The following is a 21,357-nucleotide window of genomic DNA, read 5'->3' as shown; positions in this document are numbered from 1 at the left end:
AATATTTGTAATGATAATCTCCAAAAGAGATATATCATGTTGCCTAGAAATTGGAGTGTCACAAAAGATAAGCATAAGAGCAGAAGAATCCTTTTTGCAAGATATAAGAAAAGACTGAGTGTTAGAAGGATTGAAATCAATTAGGTTGTCTTTGCTCCACTGGAGAATTACCTGGAGATCAGCATTAAAGGAATTGGTAGCGGATATTTGAGAAGTTGAAGCTGATTGAGCAGGACAAGGGTCTCAAAATGGAAAGTGGAATGCAATGTGCTAACATCGGCAAAACTATGGATAGGATTTGGAAGAAGTCGATGGAAGAAGGTCATTAATATTCAAGAGGAAAATAGTGGGGGAAAGAACTGAACCTTGGGGGTCACCAGCATTAGTGGAGAAGTTAGAAGACAGAGAGACATCTATCATCACCCTCAGTGAGCGATCAGAGAGAAAACTGGATAACCAATTAAAAAAAACAGTTGGTAAACTATAAGGTGGAAGCTTGTTTAGAAGACCTAAATGCTAAACACGAGTGAAAGCCTTTGAGATGTCAAGAGCAACTGCTTGTGTTCACCGAACTTTTCTGTTGAATTTGTCCATAAATGGGTAACATAAGCCAGAATATCACCAGTGGATTGACACTGACGGAATCCATACTGGCAACAGTTGATCAGATGGAAGGTTTCTAGGTAGTTTAAGAGTTGGTGGTTAATTGATTTCTCCATTACTTTAGAAAGGGTAGAAGTAATTGTAATGGGACGATAACTGGATGGGAGGGATTTGTCACTCTTTTTAGGAACTGGCTGGATATGAGAAAATTTCCAGGCAGAAGGAAAAACACCTTTGGAGTAAGAAAGGGAAAGGGTGTATTCAGTAATAAGAAAAGTCAGTGTATATGTGTGTGTTGGGGTGGGGGGGGGAACATGCTGTGTGAAGTAATGAAATTTTTGGATGTGGCATACACGTGGTAAGAATATATCCATCTCATTGACATAATGTGGCCTCAACAATGCTCCATGCATATATACTACTCAGACTCCCTCTGGCACAGTAGAGGCAGCGAGATTATACACTAGCTTATTCAGAATCCTACTAGAGAGTTACCAACAGGTTTGGTCCGGTGTACTATCTAGCAGCCAGCCTGCAAACACCATTTTAGAGAGTGAAATAATTCGAGAGTGAAACACCATTTCACTCTCGAAATATAAGGAACATTGGTTCTTGCTAAGATGTTCATCGTAACCTTAAAAGATATTAATCATACTGCATGATGGAAAAGATGGGAGAGATTTTGTGGAGCTTTGCTCTGCAGACTGAAAATGGGTTCCACCACTTCAAACCTCCAATAAGTAAAGTGGTAGTACTACACCGGTTGATGAGTCATCTACCACCTACTATCGCCTGTTAACATGTGGGGAGGGCATTCCTCTAAGTGGTGTGGGTGCCACATCTCAACCACTTCTTACATTGGTTTTGCACCTGTGTGGTCACCTACAGTGTGCTGGGTGCTGTATTTCAGGACTTGACATGGGAGTTATACTCATGGTTACTAATAGTCTCACCATTGTGAAGATGGAAGCAGATGATTTGGCTGTCACAGACCAACTGGAATTTGCGAAAATTAGGTCCACTTGACTTGAGTGTCACCCGGAAGCAGTTCCATCAGCAATTTTAGATTCCCAGGTAGCAAGCACAGCTTAGCATAACTAAGAGAATGTCTGCAATAGCCTCAAGGACCAAATGTTGGTTCACATCTGGCTGATCACCTACAACAGGGGTTAACAACCTTTTTTGAGTGAAGACCCATTTTTGATCTAATTAAAAAAAAAAAAAAAAAAAAGGAATCCTTCCCAGCTTGAGCTGCACCTTGGCTCAAGCTGGGGGGAGGGGTTTTATTTAAAAAATATATATTTTTGGAAATATTATTTATTAATACTGAAAAAACATAACAAACATCCAATTAGATGTGAATTAATGTGACTTTTGCTGCTGAACTTCTTGAGCAAGTCTCTCAACATCAGGCATGTATGCCGTAATTTTCATCTTTAAACATGCTGAGAGACTCACATTGTTCAGATGGTTTCTTGATTTATTTTTAGTATAATTCATGTTCGAGAATATTTGCTCGCTTGTCATACATGTGCTCGAAAATATTTGCTATATGTTGTTTGTCGTACATGTGGCTAAAAGTTAAGGAGCCACAGGTTGCCGACCCCTGACCTACAATATACTATGCATAGTATTTTTCCCCTGCACATGAAGCTATCATCAAGGGTTAATAAGAGCCCTACCATCATGGAGGCACAAGTAGGTCATTTGGGTGTAGCAAAATGACTAGACCTCACTGAAATGTAGCCCAACAGACTTACAAGCAGGGCCAGAATTTCATAATTTTAGACTATCTAGTAGCATCTCTAGCTATCATCAAAGAAAGAATCTCTGCGAGTCAGACTGTAAGAGGAATGCTCCAAAGGCAAAACTGCATTCCATGTAACAGATCTTCATTATGATATGTGATCACATCTTAGTTTTGAGTTTTGATATCAAGGAGGCCGACTCTTCCTCTGACCTTACACATATAGCTGTCATAATGATTTTGTATGCAGATGTTATAGTATTTTTCCATATCACTGGATAATGACAGAAATTCCATGTTTCTTGAAGAGTTCAGAAGCAGGAGTCCATGGTGATCAAAGTAGATGATAAAGCATCGCTTCATTCTTTTTTCCTCCAAAGATAATGTGGTTGATTCATGAAATATCAATGACTGCAGTGGCATAACCAGTATGGGGCTGTTGGGGCTGCAGCTCCCTCCAAGCCTATACTCTACTCTGATATTTTTACTTTGCACTACTTTTTTCCATATTTCAAAACACTATCACAATTCCAATTAAATTACTATTTGACAATCCCGCACAAACAAAAGTTCAACTATGTCCCTCACTGTACCGAAGTTATCAGCTCGAGCTCCGCATACTTTTGCCACCATGCATCTGACTTTCACAGCTTTTGTTTGTCTGGTTCAACTGGAAATAAGCATAATAAGCACGTAGGCTAATACCTAACAAGATTTTTGGGTTATTGTAAAGTGACATTAGTGTGATTTGCAGCTTTTGTTTGTATGTTTCTTTGGTGTAGTTACAATTTATGTTTCTGTGAAAATTTATAATCTGTTCTTGGATAAATTTAATTGCAAGAGGCAAAAAATAGAAAGGAGGTAATTAAATTTTAAATTGGTGTATAAAGTTTATATTGAGTATTTGTAAAAAATTTAGATTTCATTTCGTTAATTCTCGCAATTGCTTTTGTTAGTCTTTAATTTATCAGCATACGTTTATTGACTAAATTACTCAATATAAAAGATAAGCTTTTTTCATTAAAAGTAAATGTTCCATATTATATTTCACTTTTTTCTTTGTACATGCAGTTACAATCCCAAACTTGGTGCTAAGCTTGGGGATCTACCAAATTGCATGTAAGAGATATAAAGTCGGTTAAATTGGGGCAATGTTGCATAATTGTGGCCTAATAACCCCAGGGATTCACATCTGGTGAGTATGGGCTTGGCACATACTCACCAGATGTGGATGATACCAGTGGATATCATCATTCTTCTCTTTCTTGGTGATTCCTTTCTACTTCTGACTCTTGACTCTCTCTGTCTTTTTCAGTGTAACTTGGGAAATTATTTTGGCTGATGCAGCAAAAGCTTCAAACTTTCTTGCACTATATGGCTAATAATAATAATAATCTGCTGAAAAATGAATAAAGAAGTTTACTAGAAGATTAAATTTGAGAACCATCTGACTAATGGCACAATTTTTATTTGACAGAAAAACTAAAAACACATCTTCCTCAGAAGTTAAAAGCAAAAATTTTAAATTTTACATTTTTTCGAAATTCTTGAAAACAAAAAAAATTTATTTTTCAACGGATTAGGCCCCCCAATTACGCAATCTACACCAATTTGACCAACCTTGCATCTATTTCGGTTTCCAAAATCCTCATGCTTAGCTTCGAATTTGAGGACCCCTATATAAAATTTCACTTGACTTGAGGTTTCTTTTTTTTATATATAAAATGAAAAAGAAAACAAAGTTCAATGTTGCAATTTGTGGCAAAAAAATTCAAAAATTCAGCAAAACGAGTGATAATAGTGCATCTGAGCATCAAAATTCTGTTGTTCAAAAATCCAGGATATGAAGTCAGCGAATGCAGAAGAAATTGAAGTTCAAACAATGAAAAGTGTGAAGTTAATGACATTTAGTTACTTAAAAACAAAAAAAATTTATCATGGATTTAATCAAGACTTTGGGTAGTGTTTGGATTCCCGATTCTAACTATAAATTTCCTGGATCTACAGATCAAAAAGAAAAGTTTAATAGACATTTTCAATTTTCTTGGTTGAGAAAATATGACTGGTAGTCTATTCAAAAATAGAAAATGCTGCATATTGTAAATATTGTGTTCTGTTTTATAGTACAAATGTAGGTCATAATCAGACTCAACAGGTTGGACATTTAGTGAAAACTGGGTATAATAAGTGGAAACATGCCACAAGAGATTTAAACTTGCATACTACTATGCATTATCATAGAATATCATTACGTCAAGCTAATGATTTACACTAATTTCTTAGTGGCAAACGTTTATCCAAACAAGAATTGCTGGATAAAGCAAAATATGAAGAATGCATGGATAATAGGGAAAAGCCTGGTGCCAGTAATTAAAATGATTCTACTTTGTGGTAAGCAAGGAATACCGTTAAGAGGTCATCGAGACAGTGGGCCCATTAACTTATCAGAAGCTGTAAACTACAATGAAGGAAACTTTCGAGCTTTGTTAAGGGAATGAGTTGATGCCGGGGACACCATTTTAGAAAACATTTAAGAACTGCTGGTAAAAATTCATTATACACTAGTGCAGGCATCCAGAATGAAATAATTGAATGTTGTGGTTCTATAATTCAGAAACAGATTGTGAACAAAGTGAAGAAAGCTAAATATTTTTCTGTGTTAGCTGATGAAACTACAGACATTTCAACAAATGTCGCCTTGTGTCAGATATATAGACGAAACAAATTTTCAAATATGCGAAAATTTTCTTTCATTTGCCCCTCTAAATTCTGCAACTGGTGAAAATATAGTGAAAGAAATAATTAATCAACTTGAAAAATTTGGGCTAGATATAAAAAATATCCACGGACAGGATATGATGGTGCTGAGGCAATGAGCTGCAGAATAACTGGCGTCCAGGCTCATATACAAGAATTAAACCCAAAAGCACTTTACGTGCACTGCATATTTCATTGCTTAAAATTAGCAATTTCGGATTCATGATTTGCAAGATATCCGAAAATGCATGGGAATCATTCAAAAAGTTTACGCTTCCTTTCAATATCCACGAACAGATAGAAGAATTGTGTCCGAATTCCAAGAAAAAGCATCTCAAAAATATATGCCCCATTAGATGGGTTGACAGGCCTGAATCTGTAATTATATTCACTGAATTGTTAGAACCGACTTATTAACATTAATAAGCTCATGGGAAGATAAAGATACAGAAATAAATCACAATTACTTCTCAATTCCATCCAGAATGGCAATTTTTTGGTTGCTTTATATATATTATTAAAAGAGTATTCAGCAATAGTATTGGCTTGAGTAAATACTTACAAACCATTAAAATTGATCTAAAGAAAGCAATTGAACATGCTAATTTGTTAAAAATAGTACTACAAGAAATGAGATCAGCTGCTGACAAACAATTTCACCTATTTTTTGAAATTCAAGGTTTATGTAAAAATTACCAAATAAGTTTGAAGGTACCACGAATTACAGGTTGTCACACCAGCCACTGTAATATAATACCGTGCGATAATGCGGAGGACTATTGTTGGATCTCAACTTTTGTGCCATTTTTATATAATTTCTTAAATCAGATCGAGTCTCGTTTTTTAACACATAAGGATGTTTTATCTTCCTTTGTGTCTCCTTCCAAAAAGTAATGTTATTGAAGATATCTATATTCAAAATTTACGAAAACTATTTTCATTTTATGCAGATGATCTTTTAAATAGCGATAACTTTGTTAATGAAAATATGTTAATTTAGCATTAGCAAAGGCATACGATGGAAGAAAGCAAGCTTATGCAGCATCATCCAAAAAAAAAAAAAAAAACCCTCCTATTTCATCCCTCCATTTGTTCCAAATGCCTGTCCAGCTCAGCCTTAAATTTATTTAGGCTATTAGCTTCCACAACAAAAGATGGAAGCCTGTTCCACCAATCAACTACCTGATGGCTAAAGGCAAATTTACGCACTTCTATTATACAACTATCTTTCCTCAATTTGAAATTGTGCCCACTCAGGTTCTTAGTCTGAGCGAGATGAAGAATCCCATCAGCATTCAGCTTGCTCAACCCATTCAAGGCTTTGTTTCCCTCATCAATCTTGTTGCCCTTCTTTGTACTCGTTCTAGCAACTCTACATCCTTCCTAAAATGAGGCCTCCAGACCTGTACACAGTACTCTAGGTGTGGCCTGACCATTGCCTTGTATAATGGGATTATCCCCTGTCCCTGCTAGCAAAATTCCTATATATCATTGACAAGACTCATGACCTGCCCTGGCAACCCATCTGCACTGCTCAGCGAACTTCATATTTGGCTGCACAATTACCCCCAGGTCGTTTTCACTTTCCACTTCCGAGTGTAGTACAATCCAATTTGTACGTTTCTCTTCGGTTTTTGCTGTCCATATGCAGTACTTTGCATTTGCATTGACAAATGCAAATGCAGTACTTTGCATTTGTCAATGTTAAACTTCAGTTGCCACTTCTCAGCCCATTTTCCCAACTTATCTAGATCCAGTTGGAGTAGCACACTGTCATTACTGTCGTTAACAACCCTGCCAATCTTTGTATCATCTGCAAACTTGTACATTAAACCTGATATACCTTCATCAATATCACTGATAAATATACAAAACAACAATGGGCCCAACACCGAACCCTGGGGAACTCCACTAATAATATTTGTCCAAGAAGAGCAGTGTGCACTGATTAACCACTCTCTGTTGTCTCCCACTCCATCCCTTTATCCATTGTAGCAGCTTACCCTTGATGTCATACCTCTCCAATTTGTACAGCAGCAGCAGTCTTCCATGTGCAACAGTATCAAAAGCTTTCCTGAAATCCAAGTAAATGATATCAAAATTATTTTTAGCATTCAGTTCCTTTGTGACCACATCATAGTAAGCAATCAAATTGGTCAGACAAGACCTCCCTTTGACAAACCCATGCTGTGTCTTAACTATTATTGCAGCCTTGTCTAGATGATCCTGCAATGCTTCTTTAACCAGTGATTCCATTATTTTCCCTATAACACAAGTTAAACTAACAGGTCTGTAGTTACTTGTGTCACCTTTTGAACCTCCTTTGTGAATTGATACATTTGCACACCTTCAGTCCATGGGGACCTCCCCTGAGTCCAAGGAAGCTCTCGTAATTATGGCTAATGGTTTGTTTACTTCCTTTGCTGCCTCCTTTAATTTTACATGGATAGATCCCGTCCAGCCCAGGTGCCTTCCTTATGTTTAACTTCAACAATTTCTCCTCCACTTTGCTCTCAGTTATTACAAAATCACTTAGCCCCTGTTAGCGTTTGATAAACTTCTGGCACTCCCCTCATTTAATAACTCCTCACGAGTGAATGTAGATGCAAAATAGATGCAAAATTCAGTTTATCAGCTACCTGAGCATGATCATCCCATCTATGTTAAATGGTCCAATCTGATTCATCCCTTTCCTTCTAAAGTTTACATAAGTAAAGAACTCCTTGCTGTTTTTCTTTGCATCCTTTGCCAAAGATTTTTCATAATCTGCCTTCGCCTGCCTAACCTCCTTTGTGACTTGATTACAGACTAGTTTATACCTGCCATAGGCTTCTGTATCGCCTGATACTTTATATGCATCCCATACATTCTTCTTCTCTGCCACAGCCTCATTAATTCATCTGCCATCCATTTAGGCCTAAACCTTGAACAATATTTCTTAGTTGGAATGAAAAGCCTAGTAGCCTCCAAAATTAAGTCCCTGAAGGCTTCCCATTTAGAATTCAGTGTTTGTAACATCATCAGTTGATCCCACTGTACAGAATTTAAAAACTGTCTGAGACCTCTGTAGTCACCTTTACGAAAGCAAAAGCCCTTCCCTTTAGCCTTGATGGTAGTTACATCTTTAAGTAATTCCCACATCAATACATTGTGATCCCTGTCACCCAGTGGTTCCTTATCTGCAAATACTTAATGCATGAATAATCACTGCTGATAATCAGATCAAGAGTATTACTCCATCTGGTTGCCTCTGGATCACTTTGCTGTAGAAAACAGTCATCCAATAAATCCACAAAAATCTTGTTAGTGTGCAAGTGACCAATCCACAAGTTCCAGTCAAAGTTATCTGGAAAGTTAAAATATCCCATTATAAGACATTCTGATTTACTAGCCCACTCTCTCTCTCTCTCTCTCTCTCTCTCTCTCTCTCTCTCTCTCTCTCTCTCTCTCTCTCTGCACAATTGCTCATTATACTGATCAGATTCATTAGGCCTATAACACACACCTACTCTCATTTTTCCTTTCCCAGTGCTTATTTGACACCAAACAGACTCAACACTGCATTGTCCACCAACATCAATTGGATGCACTTCCTTAGATTTGATGTGTTTCTTAACTAACAGCATAACCCCTCTTTCCTTCCTATACATATTGTACCCCCCCGCAAATTCCAACTCTGCACTGCCTATATCTGTATGACACCACGTCTCTGATATCCCAAAACAATATCTGCCTTTGATGTCTTCACTAGCACTTCAAGCTCATCAAATTTATTAACTATACTCCTAGTTGGTGTACATTTCTGAATATAACCCTCTGGCAGAGGGAATGTGCTGAAAAACTACGAAATACTATGACTGCTATAGAATCCTTAGCAATATGTAATAAAGATATATATCCAAATATATATCAAGTTACTGAAAATATTTGACACTTTACCAGTATCTACTGCGACAGTTGAAAGATTTAATTCAAACTTAAATCGTTTAAAAAGTTATTTAAGAAACCGTATGGGGGAGGAACGGCTGGAGGAATTAGTTCTTTTGAATATATTATGATGCAATCATTAATCCCGAAGAAGTCATAGATCTTCTTGGAGAAAAAACAAGATAATCTTGTTTATATCTGTATGATATAAAGCGTTTAAATATAAATATATAACTAGTTTACATTTCTAACACCCACTTAGTATTTTGTTGAGTATAAAAGGCTTTTTTTTTTTTTTTTTTTTTGTGCTTGAATACAAATGTATTCAAACTTTTTTGAGTTTTCGAAAAAGTATTCGAGTTTTACTTTGGTTTTGCCTATTTCCATGAAGGGTATAAAATGTTTATTTATTTATTTTAGATCCTTGAAATAAAGTTTGTGAAGAGATTTATTTTGTTATTTTATTTATATATGTATAATTTGCTTTTAAAGCTAAATAAAAAGACATGCACAAAAAAAAATAGTAATGGGATAATGGTCCGAGGCGGGAAGGGATATCTGTAAAATTTCGAAATTTAAGGACTAGTAAAAACCTATGTACAATTTTTCTGAGGATGTGCAGCCACATCCCCCCCCTTGTGTATTTTCTGGTTATGCCACTGAATGACTGGAATCACCTAACAACACCACATTTCACCACCAGTTAAAATCTTGTCACTTGTTCAGTGATGGATCTTGTCCATCACTGAATAAATGTCACAGCGCTTGGGCACATATTGTCAAGAATTGATCGCATGCGCGATCAATTCTTGACAACCACAAGAACAAATATAAGGATACTTCTTTTAGTTACAATATGACAAAGTAGCCAATTCCCTCCAAAAAATATAAAATATATATATATATATGAATGAGTTTCTATTGAAGCTACCTTACATCTTCCACATTTATTTCTTGTAATAAAAAAAACTTAATTTTATTATAAGTATTTAAATTGTAAAAATGAAACCTACCTGTAAAATTTGGAGCTAATGTTGTAGGATTAAATAATATCTCTCTCCAAACCTTTTCGAATTCAGATATTCTTGCAACATTTTGTAATAACCTAACCAAATCTCGTCCAATGATCATGCATTCTGAAAACTAAGAAACAAAATTCATTGTATACTGATTAATTCTAACCAATTAGTTGCAATAATCTTTCTGTACAGCTGTTGTCTGTATGTGTGTTTGAAAAAATTACAAGTAACACCTACTTAGCATGCTTCTAGTCAATGAGAATTCATATATAGTGTGGTTTATAAAATTAAAATCCAAAATTTTTTATACAAAAATATCTGGTGGGGAACCATAAATAAGTAGGTCTGGATGGAGGCAATCCCATCAAGCTGCCAAGTACACATGAAAAATAGCATGAATTCTCCCCATCTTGAACAAAGAGTGTCTACCAACAACTGAACCTAGAAGCTGTATGGATCTCCCACCAGGTTTTGAAGATGAAGTACCAAATGTAACTGAAAACATCAGCCACATAGCAAACATAGCAGGAATTGAGAGAGTGAGACTGACATACGGGAGCTGATAACCTTCCATGGTGGCATCACTTACCATCACTTACCAATGAACTCCAACTGCTAAATCTCCATGCTGACTGAGAAAACATAAGTTTGAATCAGTTCCAGTGAGAGTTTGACTATCAACTTCATTTGAGGCATTTTCACTACACAACTAGTGAATGAATTTGTTGGAGAAGTATAACGACTTTTCATGAGTATATGTTTTTAAGCAAGACTGCAACCACTCATTTGAATGCCAGTGTGAGTATTAAAAAAAAAAAAGCAGTCCACCCTGGATTCACTTTTTAACACAATGGTTCCATGCAACTCCATAAATATTATATACTTCTGAGGTATACATATATTTCTGTTAATGATACTTATTATTATTATTTATTCAATTTGTAATTGCTTTATAGCCTTGGGGCTAAGAGGGCTTTTCTAGGAAACCATGTTCAAAACAGTGGTTTTCAACCTATTTTTAATGATGGCATCTTTAAGTAATTTATTTTATTTTGTGGCACCCCTGCTCAATTCTCTGCCTGTTAGATCCGATTGTGTGTGTGTGTGTGTGTGTGTGTGTGTGTGTGTGTGTGTGTGTGTGTGTGTGTGTGTGTGTGTGTGTGTGTGTGTGTGTGTGTGTGTGTTTAATCTATTATGAAAAATTGGGATAAATGTAAAAGTTATGTCAGATCAGATTAATGCCATCAATAGATTGAACATTACATCAGTCTGTAATCTCATTACTATAGTAAGAGTATAATATGTACTATATAGGTATTAAAAGTGTATTTTAACAGTATACAGCCTGCCGTAAGACCAAAAGAACTTATAAAGACTAAGATAGCCTGTGTTGGTCTACATTGCCATACCCTAGAAATAAACATATAATTGGCAATAATATAATATAAATATATAATATAGAATACAATAATGATTATGTAGCTAATTATTGATATAAAGATACATTGAATGGAACTTTTTCAAGGGCTAACCCCATTCAATATATACCACCAATAATTAGCAAGACTACCTGTTTCTGATTGCTATCTGCCTGTTTAACTAAGTCCAATTAATAAACATAAAGGCAATTTATGCTAAACTTTAAATTTAACAGCAAACAGGCAGATAATAGCCAGCCCTATTATAGGGCAAGCTGTTATCTTGCCTGTTTGCTGTTAAATTTAAAGTCTAGCATAAAGTACCTTTATTAATTGCACCTAGTTAAACAGGCAAATAGCAATCAGAAACAGATAGCCTTGCTAATTATTGGTGGGATATATTGGATGGAGTAAGCCCTTGAAAAAGTTCCATTCAATGTATCTGTTTATCAATAATTAGCTACATAATCATTATTGTATTCTGTATTATATATTTATATTATATTATTGCTAATTATATGTTTATTTCTAGGGTATGGCAATGTAGACCAACACAGGCATTCTTAATCTTTATAAGTTCTTTTGGCCTTATGGCCGGCTGTATACTGTTATGCCTATGTTTAAATACACTTTCAGTTTTGCTGTTCCTAATACCTATATAGTACATATTAGTAATTATATATATATATATATATATATACACACACACACACCACTGAACCAAAACATTATGACCACCTACCTAATATGACGTTGGTCCTCCACATGCAGCCAAAACAGCTCATACCTGGCGAGGCATGGACGCTACAAGATTTCTTTTTTTTTTTTTTTTTTTTTATGAAAATCCCAAACACGAAAGGTATCAAAACCTATAGTACTTAGTACCGTGCATGGGTTGAAGGAGAAATATGGGGGGGGGGGGACTTTGCTCTAGAGACTAAACATGGGTTTAACCACTTCAAGCCTCCAATAAGCAAAGTGGTGGTATTTCACCGGTTGATGAAAGTCATCTACCATTCTAAATGTGTCTTGAGGTATCTGGTACCAACACAACCAGCAGATCCTTTAACTCATGTAAGGTCCGTGGTTGAGATACCGCAGATCAGAGTTGCTGTTCCAAAACAAACCACAGATGCTCTGTGGAATTTGGAGGCCAGGGCAATACCTGCAAGTCATCCTCATGTTCTGCAAACCGGTCTCAAACAATCCGGGCGGTGTGGCATGCTGCATTATCCTTCTGAAAGACGGCACTGCCAGAGGGGAAGACCATTGTCATGAAAGGGTGTACCTGGTCAGCAATGATGTTTAGGTAGGTGGTAGACATCACAGTGTCCGCCACATGGATGTTTGTACCCAGGGTATCCCAGCAGAACATTGCCCAAAGCATAACACCGCCACCACCAGCTTGTTTTCGTCCACGGTGCATCCAGGCACCATAACTTCCCCAGGTAAATGATGCACGCGTACCCAGCCGTCCACATGGTGCAACAGGAAATGTGATTCATCAGACCAGACGACCTTCTTCCAATCACTCAAGGTCCAGTTTTGATGCCCGCATGCCCATTGTAGGCGCTGTCACTGGTGGACCGTCGTTAGCATGGGCACTCGGAGCGGCCTGCAGCTACACAACCCCAATTTTAGCAGGGTTCAATTGTACTGTGTGTTGTGACACATTACTCCCATCACCAGCATTTCAATTACTGGTGAGTTGTGCCACAGTCACCCTTCTGTTGCCACGTACCATCCGGGAGAGTCTTCGCTCACCTCGAGCATCGATGAGCCGTGGTCATCCAACATCTCGCCGACAGTTCATGGGTTTCCTCTCCTTGGACCACTTTCGGTAGGTACTAACCACAGCTAATCGTGAGCACCCCACCAGCCATGCTGTTTTGGATATGTTCTGACCCAGTCGTATGGCCATTACAATTTGGCCTTTGTCAAACTTGCTTAAGTCCGTTGCAGTTCCCCTCTGAAGAACAAGAGTAACACTGATTAATGGAGCTCAGTATCAGGTGTTTTTTATACTGTGTCCCGCCCAGTGGTGTAGTTCACTTGCAGTTGCTTCGATTTGCATAACGACTCGCTGGTCATGATGTTTTGGCTCATTGGTGTATATATATGTATATATAATGTTAAAAAAATGTTATTTGATAGTTATTATAATAATATAATTATAAACAAAATTAGAATATTCATAATACAAATTATATATACTTATATAATAATTTTATTGTTTCTGTAATAGTAAATAGAAATAAAATATGATGATAATATATTTTTACTTTAATTTTGCACTAGAATTTAAAGACATTTTTTGAAAACAAAAGCAAAATGTGGTTTTTAACACAGAATTCTCTCCAACACATCTCCCATATTAAGCAGGGGTTACCCATAATTAAAAGAATGCAATAATAAAAAAATATAAACATGAATAATTAAAAAATTTGAGAATTAGATGGCTATTAATTTATTTTATGGCAGTCATACAATCTAAGAGATACTGTGAAAAAACTGTTGATCCAAGATTAATGACTGAAACTTTAACCTTTCTAATAGTTTTCTGGAATAGTTTTCACATAGCAACTGGGAAAAAACACCTAATACATACCACAACCATTCTTGCAACTATTTTTGTTAGCGGTTGCACTACATCTCACAGTATTCCTCAGTTTAAAAAAAAAAAAAAAAAACAATTTATACATTTTTTTTTTTTTTAATTTATTCTAATTTTTCTATATATAATAAAGAATCAGAAATATGTTTAAATGCAAAATTTGGAAACTTTATGCACCTCACAGAGTGAAAAATTAGAAATAAACTTAAAAATGGAAATGGCAAATAATATCTAATATGTATCTATGTAGACTACGTAAGAAAGTTTGTACGTATGGAACGTATGTAACCCTCATTTCAGGAAGGTTGTTCCTTAAGGGTTTTACAACACAAGAGTATCAAAGGCCAAGGTGTGCCTTTCTAGGTTTCTTAATGTAACTCATGTTTTATTAGATTTGTTTATCAAATCCAATTTGCTGAATAAAATAAAACAGTTTTCCAGATTTACTGTTTCCTAATATCTGTTGAAGGGTAAGTGCATTCTGATCATTACATAAATCCTAGAAGCAATGTAATCTGGAATTTCTAAACCTAAAGTAAAACAATGTGTCTTAATAAAAATTGAACTTGGCATTGAGCAAAAAGAGGGAACTTTTCATTAGCTAATAGCTGATAATGCAAAAAGTGTGTGTGCAATTGGCAGTCTAGCAAACATTGCTTCTGTGCAATTTTTTCTGATGCTGCAGTTCTCATATTTGTGGATCAGGTTTTATTCCATGTAATTTATTGTTGGTTTGGTTTCTCCAAGCCTAGACCCATTCGTCTTTACTTGCCCTTCCAATAATTGGTCTAAAGTTAGTATAACAGCCCTACATTGTTTTGTTTGGTAGTTGTGATGCTGACTTAGCTGCATTATCTGCTTTGTCATTGGCTGTTATTCCAGAGTGTCCAGGGATTCAACAAAGAGTTATTTCACAGTGAACCCACTGACAGAGCTGATTAGATGCCAATTTCCTGTACAAGGGGATGATAAGAAGGATGTTTAACCTGTATGGCTGAGATGGCACTGAGTGCATCAGAATATTAATTGCATTAATATTCTGATGCACTCAGTAGTGATGACTACTGATATATTTTGTTTAATGCAAGCTGGATAGCATATAATTGTGTAGAAAATATATTGTACTCAACTAGAAGGTATTTTGAGACTATGGGCGATGAAAATAAAGGTGCTGCACCTTATGTGAGCAGGACTTGCCACCATCCGTATAACCCCAGGGGCTCACATCTGGTGAGTATGGGCTTGGCACACCAAGGGTCCTGAGCTGGATATCATCATTCTTCTCTTTCTTGGTGATTCCTTTCTACTTCTGACTCTTGTTCTCTCTCTCTCTCTCTCTCTCTCTCTCTCACACACACACACACACACACACACAAAGGGTAATTCAGAAATTTTTTTTGGCTGGTGCAGCATAAGCCTCAGGCTGCCTTGCACCATATGGCTAATAATAACAATAATAAATATGAATTTCCAAATGTGTTCTGAAAGCATGATTAGCATGTAGTTGTTGGATATAAAGGGATGGAATGGTATTTTTTTTAACAATGAGCACAGTATGGATCAATGTCCAGCTCATGTCTATCTCATAGAGGTAAAGACATATTTGTATTTTCCTCAATTTTGTTGATATCAATTTCCCACTTGTGTACTATTTCTTGAAGGTGTATCCCAGCAGGCCCAGGTTCGTTGAGCTTAGATTCATTGAATGCTGGCTAAAGAGGTTGGATGAGATATATCCAACAGAATGGGAATGGAATGCTTCTTATTTTGTAGCACATTGGCAGAGTAGGTTAAGTGGGGGGGGGGGGTCATGCACTTCTATGAACAAGCTGTGAACTGGCAAGGTTCTATAAGCACCTAAGAGATCAGAGGGCACTGGTTGGTCGTGTTGAGAAATCACGAGATGCTGTTTTCAGCTGAAACATACTATAGCTCCATAGTGTGATTGTGGCCACATTATGGCACAATATAAATTCGGCAGAAACTGCCTGTCAGCACCCCCAAGATGTTCTGGATACTGACCAAAGGATATTTAATTTCTGGAGGCATACAGTCTGCAGTTGGACAATATGTTTATGAAAATTTAGTTTTGTCTAAAACTAAACCTAACAGCCTTATGGAATTTGTCATGGGTATTTCTATGCCTTTCGGTTTTAAAACAAGCTCTGGATGAATAAACTACAATTTATAGAAGAGTATTGCTGAAGTTTCCCCCTCAGTTAATCAATAGCCATTGCATTTTATCCAAGTTTTAATTTTAGTTACTATATGTAGTCGTCTTTCAAAGGTAGTCAAGCTCAATGATTTACAGGAAATAGCCAAATCATCCACATGCATATAAGTTTCCGCCATAGCTGGAATGACTCAAGTTATGTTACTGGTAAAGGAGATGTATCTAAAATCAATCTTTGAAGATACTCCTTCTTGTGGGTGAATCAAGGACAAAGCATCCTGGAATCATAACTGAAAAATCTGATGAGGAAAAAATTCTGAATGAATCAAGGCAAGTACCTCTCAGTTCTATAAAGTTTTGAAGGATTCCATATCTCTAGGTGATATCAAACGCTTTATTAATATCAAAAGTAATCATTACCAGATGTTGGTTTTTAAACAAAAACATTTTGAGTATGAGCTTTGACTTTAATGTGGATATCAGTTGCAGACCTGTTATATCGGAAGTCAAATTGGTGGTGTGATGTAGCTTCCAGATCTTCAATAATCCAGACGTCTTTTTAAGCCATCTTTTCTAGGATTTTCACTAAACAGCTGATTGCAGATATAGGATGATAACTGCTGGGAGAGAAAGCATCTTTCTCTGGTTTTACTATGGCTACCACCATTGACTGATGTCATATATCAAAGTAAACATTCTCATCAAGGAGTGTCTTGTAAAATTACAGCAGTGCATGTATGGAGTTGGAATTATGGTGGTGAAGCATTATGTAATAAATGCCATCTGGTCCAGCAGAACTATTTTGAGAATTTTGAATAGCTTTGTTGATTTCAGTAACAGTGAAAGGTAGGTTATAGAAATATGATTAATTCATAGCAAACTAATTTTATATTATTTTACTGACTTCTATGTGACTAAATGAGTCTTCATAAGAAACAGAGGATGAGATCGCAGCGAATGTTTCAGCTAATGCCTCTGAAATGTCAACTGGAGAAGTTTTTCCTTTCTGAGAGAGGATTAGAGACAAAGTGTACTGACACTTTCCACTTTCTCCAGATTATTCTGGGATCAGTGTTACTACAGATGGTAGAAGTGAATCTAATCCACACATTCTTTTTTTGCTTTCCTATGATTTTGGTGGACTTCAGCTATGAGTCATTTATAGTTTATAAGTTAATAAATATCTATTGTTTATATTTCTATTTGTGATATTGTTAATAATAATAGCATTAGCATAGGCACATGATGCAAGAAAGCAAGCTTATATAGCATCAGCCAAATAATTAAAAAGAAAAAAAAGAAAAAAAAAAGAAAACCCTTATTTCACCCATCTACTCGCTCCAAATATTTGTAAAGTTATGCTTTGAATCTATTTATGCTATCAACTTCTACAACGACAGAAGTTTCTTTCAGCAATCAACTACCCGCTGGCTAAAGGCAAACTTCCACACATCTATACTACATCTGTCTTTCCTCAATTTGAATTTATTTCATCTCAGGTGATTATTCTTAACAAGAGGAAGAATCCCATCAGCATTGAGCATGCTCAAACAATTCAAGGCTTTATGTACCTCAATCAGATCACCTTGCAGGTGCCTAGTCTCCAGACACTGTAATTTGCAAAACGTAAGCCTTTCTTCGTAAGAGCAACCCTTTGTTCCATTCAATAATGTCCTTCTCTGTACTCGTTCCAACAGCTCTACATCCTTCTTAAAGTGAGGCGTCAGTACTCAAGGTGTGGCCTGACCATTGCCTTATACAAGGGGATAATCGCCTCCTTATCACTGCTAGAAAAATTCCTGTATATCATTTCTGACAAGACACCATGAGTTACCCTTGCAGACCGTCTGCAGTGCTCAGAAAACTTCATATCTGCCTGCACAACTATCCACAGCTCCTTTTCATCCCTACCACTATCAGTGTAGTACCACAGAGTTGATACGTCACTCTGGGGCTACTGCTTCCCATATGTAGTACTTTACATTTGTCAATGTTAAATTTCATTTGCCACATCTCAGCCCAATCGGCTCAACTTTTCTAGATCTCTCGGTTATTACAGGATTATCTAGCTTACTGCCAGAGTTTAATACACCTCTGGCATTCCCCTCCCTGAATAAAACTTCTCATGTGTGAATGTAGATGCAAAATATTCATTTAGTTTGTTAGCTACCTGGGCAGGATCATCAATAGTTGAACCATTGATATAAGTGGACCAAACTGATTCATCCCCTTCCTTCCTTCTGGAGTTTACATAAATAAAGAACACTTTGCTGTTTTTCTTTGCACCCTTTGCCAACGATTTCACGTAATCTGCCTTGCCTGCCTAATCTCCTTTGTGACAGACCAGCTTATATCTATCATAGGCTACTGTGTCACCTGTTATTTTATATGTATCCCATGCATTTTTCTTCTCTGCCACATGTTAAATAGTTCATCTAACATCCATTTAGGTCTAAATCTTGAACAATATTTCTTAGTTGGTATGAAAAGCCTAGTAGCTTCCAAGATTAATTCTTTGAATGCTTCCCATTTTAAATTTGCTGTTGGTAACATCATCAGTTGGTCCCACCATATAGAATTTAAATACTGTCTCAGACCACCATAGTCACCTTTACGAAAGCAAAAACCTTTCCCTTTACCCTTGATGGTAATTACCTCTTTTAGTAAATCCCATTTCAGCACACTGTGATTACTGCCACCTAATGGTTCCTTTATCTGCAGATTCTTAATGCATGAAGAATCACAACTGATAATCAGATCAAGAGTATTACTCCCTCTAATTGCCTCCTGAACATGCTGCTGTAGAAAACAATCATCCAATAAATCCAAAATTTCAGTCAATCGGTGGGAAATTAAAATCCCCCATTATAAGACACTCCGATTTACTGGCCCATTCTATTTCTCTGCACAACTGCTCATTATACTCATCAGATTCATTAGACCTATAATACACAACTACTCTAATTTTTTCCTTTCCCAGTGCTTATGTCACACTAAACAGACTCAACATTGCATTGTCCACCAACATCAAATGGATGCACTTCCTTAGATTTTATGTATTTCTTAACTAACAGCATAATCCCTCCTCCCTTCCTGTTCTGTCTATTGTACACATTGTACTCCCAAATTCCAATTCTGCACTGCTTATGTCTGTGTGACACCATGTCTCTCAATATGTTTTGAGCAATACCTCAAATTCATCAAATTTATTTACGAAACTCCTAGCATTGGTGTACACGCAAGTATACATGCACCTGTTCCTATTCTTAGCTACCCTAACACAACCCATGTGTTTACTTGTACTGCAATGACTCCCAGCAGTCCTGGAAATCCCCATTTGGGATTTCCAGGACTGCTGGAAATCATAGTGGAACATCCTTTCCAGGCTGCTGTTCATCAATTGCATTTCAACAGAAGCAGTGCAAGAATCACTTTCACCTCTGCCAGTGGCTACTGTTAATCTTTTAGTCCGTGTATCCCCCCCCCAAGCTAGCAGTTTTCCGACCCACCTAACACTGCCTCGATGGCATCAGCAAATATTCTTGCACCCTTTCTATTTAAGTGTATCCTATCCCCGTAGAAGCAATCTCTTCTCTTAACAAGCATAACCAGGCTGCAAAAAATTCTAGCCCTTGAGCCTTGCACAATCAATCCAGGGTCAAATTGATCGACAAGGCTCTTATCATATACTCCCTATGTTAGTCATTAGGGTAACATACCATTGTGAAAAAGGGTTAGAAATGTGAAATTCCTAGGTGATTCACTTTCTTTGAACAGCAGTGTATATACTCCTGAACTTATCACCATATATTAAATTTTAAAAATTTAATGAACAGTTGTAAATTAAATATTTTTTTTAAATTTAATATATTGATTATATTAAAAAATTAGAAAATAAAAAAAATTACAAAAAAAAACAGAATTTGAGTCCTATCAATAAGTCGCACCTGCTGATGACAATGTACAAGAATTACGGCATCCCTTGCTTAGTATGCCGCCATTAAGCCTAGCTACTCTCAGTATGACTCAGTCTCTCTGTTCTTCAAAGCTAGTGAATGTAATGTTGTTTGTTATTTGGGTTTTAGGAGCATTAGCAACTAAGACCATATTGCTCCGGGATATGCGGTGGTCATTCTCTGACCTTTCCGCATCCTCTGTATTTGGTGGTGACGGGCTCGAACGCCGGTCTAATCAAGAAGCGTGTGCTACGCACTGCTGCTCCTTCCCACCTGGCTACCGAGGCGCCAGTGAATGTAATATTATCGCTGCGTGATTCCCAATCTTTTTTTGTTATCTAGGGAATGAAACTACCCTTCAATTAATATGATTAGCAAACAAAATTGATTCACCATCTCCTGTCAAGAAGAGAAAAACAATAAGTTTAGAGACGAAGCTGAAAATAATAACACAACATGAAAAAGGTAAATCTGTAATGGAACTGGCTCATGACTTCCCCTTATCTCACTCGACTATATCTACCATCATGAAAGACAAAGAATTCATGAAGCAGTACAAGCGTCAGCGCTATCAACTCAACAATAATAAAGAAAAAAAAGAACTGGGCCTATTTGCAAGATGGAAAAATTATTAGTGCATGGATAGAGAACCAAACATCAGAAGCGTGTACCCTGGAGCTTATTAAAAGGCAATAAGCCTTTTCGACACTTTAGAGTTACGTTCAGGAGATGACTATAAAGAAACATTTGTATGGTCATTCACACCGTTTTGTTATGCCAATAAAACACTGGCAGGGTCTGTTTATTGGTATTTTTTAAAGCCCTTGGATTTTCAGAATGATAAATTATCAATGAATTTAGCTTATATCTTGTTACTTACATTTCCTCCAAAAAGTAGGGTGATGCGATCTTTGAATGCCTTAAATGGATGGTTCAATAGGTTTAGAAAATGTTACAATTTGCATAATATGAAAGTGGGGAAGCAGCTATGTAGGTACAGAAGCTTCTGAAGCTTTTAAGGAAGAGTTTAATCATATCACTGAAGAGAGAGAATATTTGCTCGAGTAAATATTCGCTGTGGATGAAACAAGCTTATTTTGGAAAAAAATGCCTGAACATGCATACATCTACAAAGAAGCTAAA

The 21,357-nt window shown here is 36.6% G+C and overlaps 1 protein-coding gene across 2 annotated transcripts in view; it reads right to left on the bottom strand.

Moving 5' to 3' along the window:
• IntS3 (integrator complex subunit 3) overlaps window positions 1-21,357 on the bottom strand; it is a 1,056,838-nt gene that overhangs the window by 783,097 nt on the left and 252,384 nt on the right. For both annotated transcript variants that reach the window (XM_090368499.1, XM_090368500.1), the window contains exon 8: window positions 10,048-10,177. In XM_090368499.1, coding sequence (XP_090224625.1) covers window positions 10,048-10,177 — 130 coding nt within the window. The remainder of the gene's footprint in view (window positions 1-10,047; window positions 10,178-21,357) is intronic.

The sequence above is a fragment of the Mastigoproctus giganteus genome, chromosome 2, assembly GCF_048544385.1.
Source record: "Mastigoproctus giganteus isolate SK-2022 chromosome 2, ASM4854438v1, whole genome shotgun sequence".
Classification (NCBI taxonomy): domain Eukaryota; kingdom Metazoa; phylum Arthropoda; class Arachnida; order Uropygi; family Thelyphonidae; genus Mastigoproctus; species Mastigoproctus giganteus.
The sequence above is the reverse complement of the archived record's forward strand: the minus strand, read 5'-3'. Positions and strand labels throughout refer to the sequence as shown.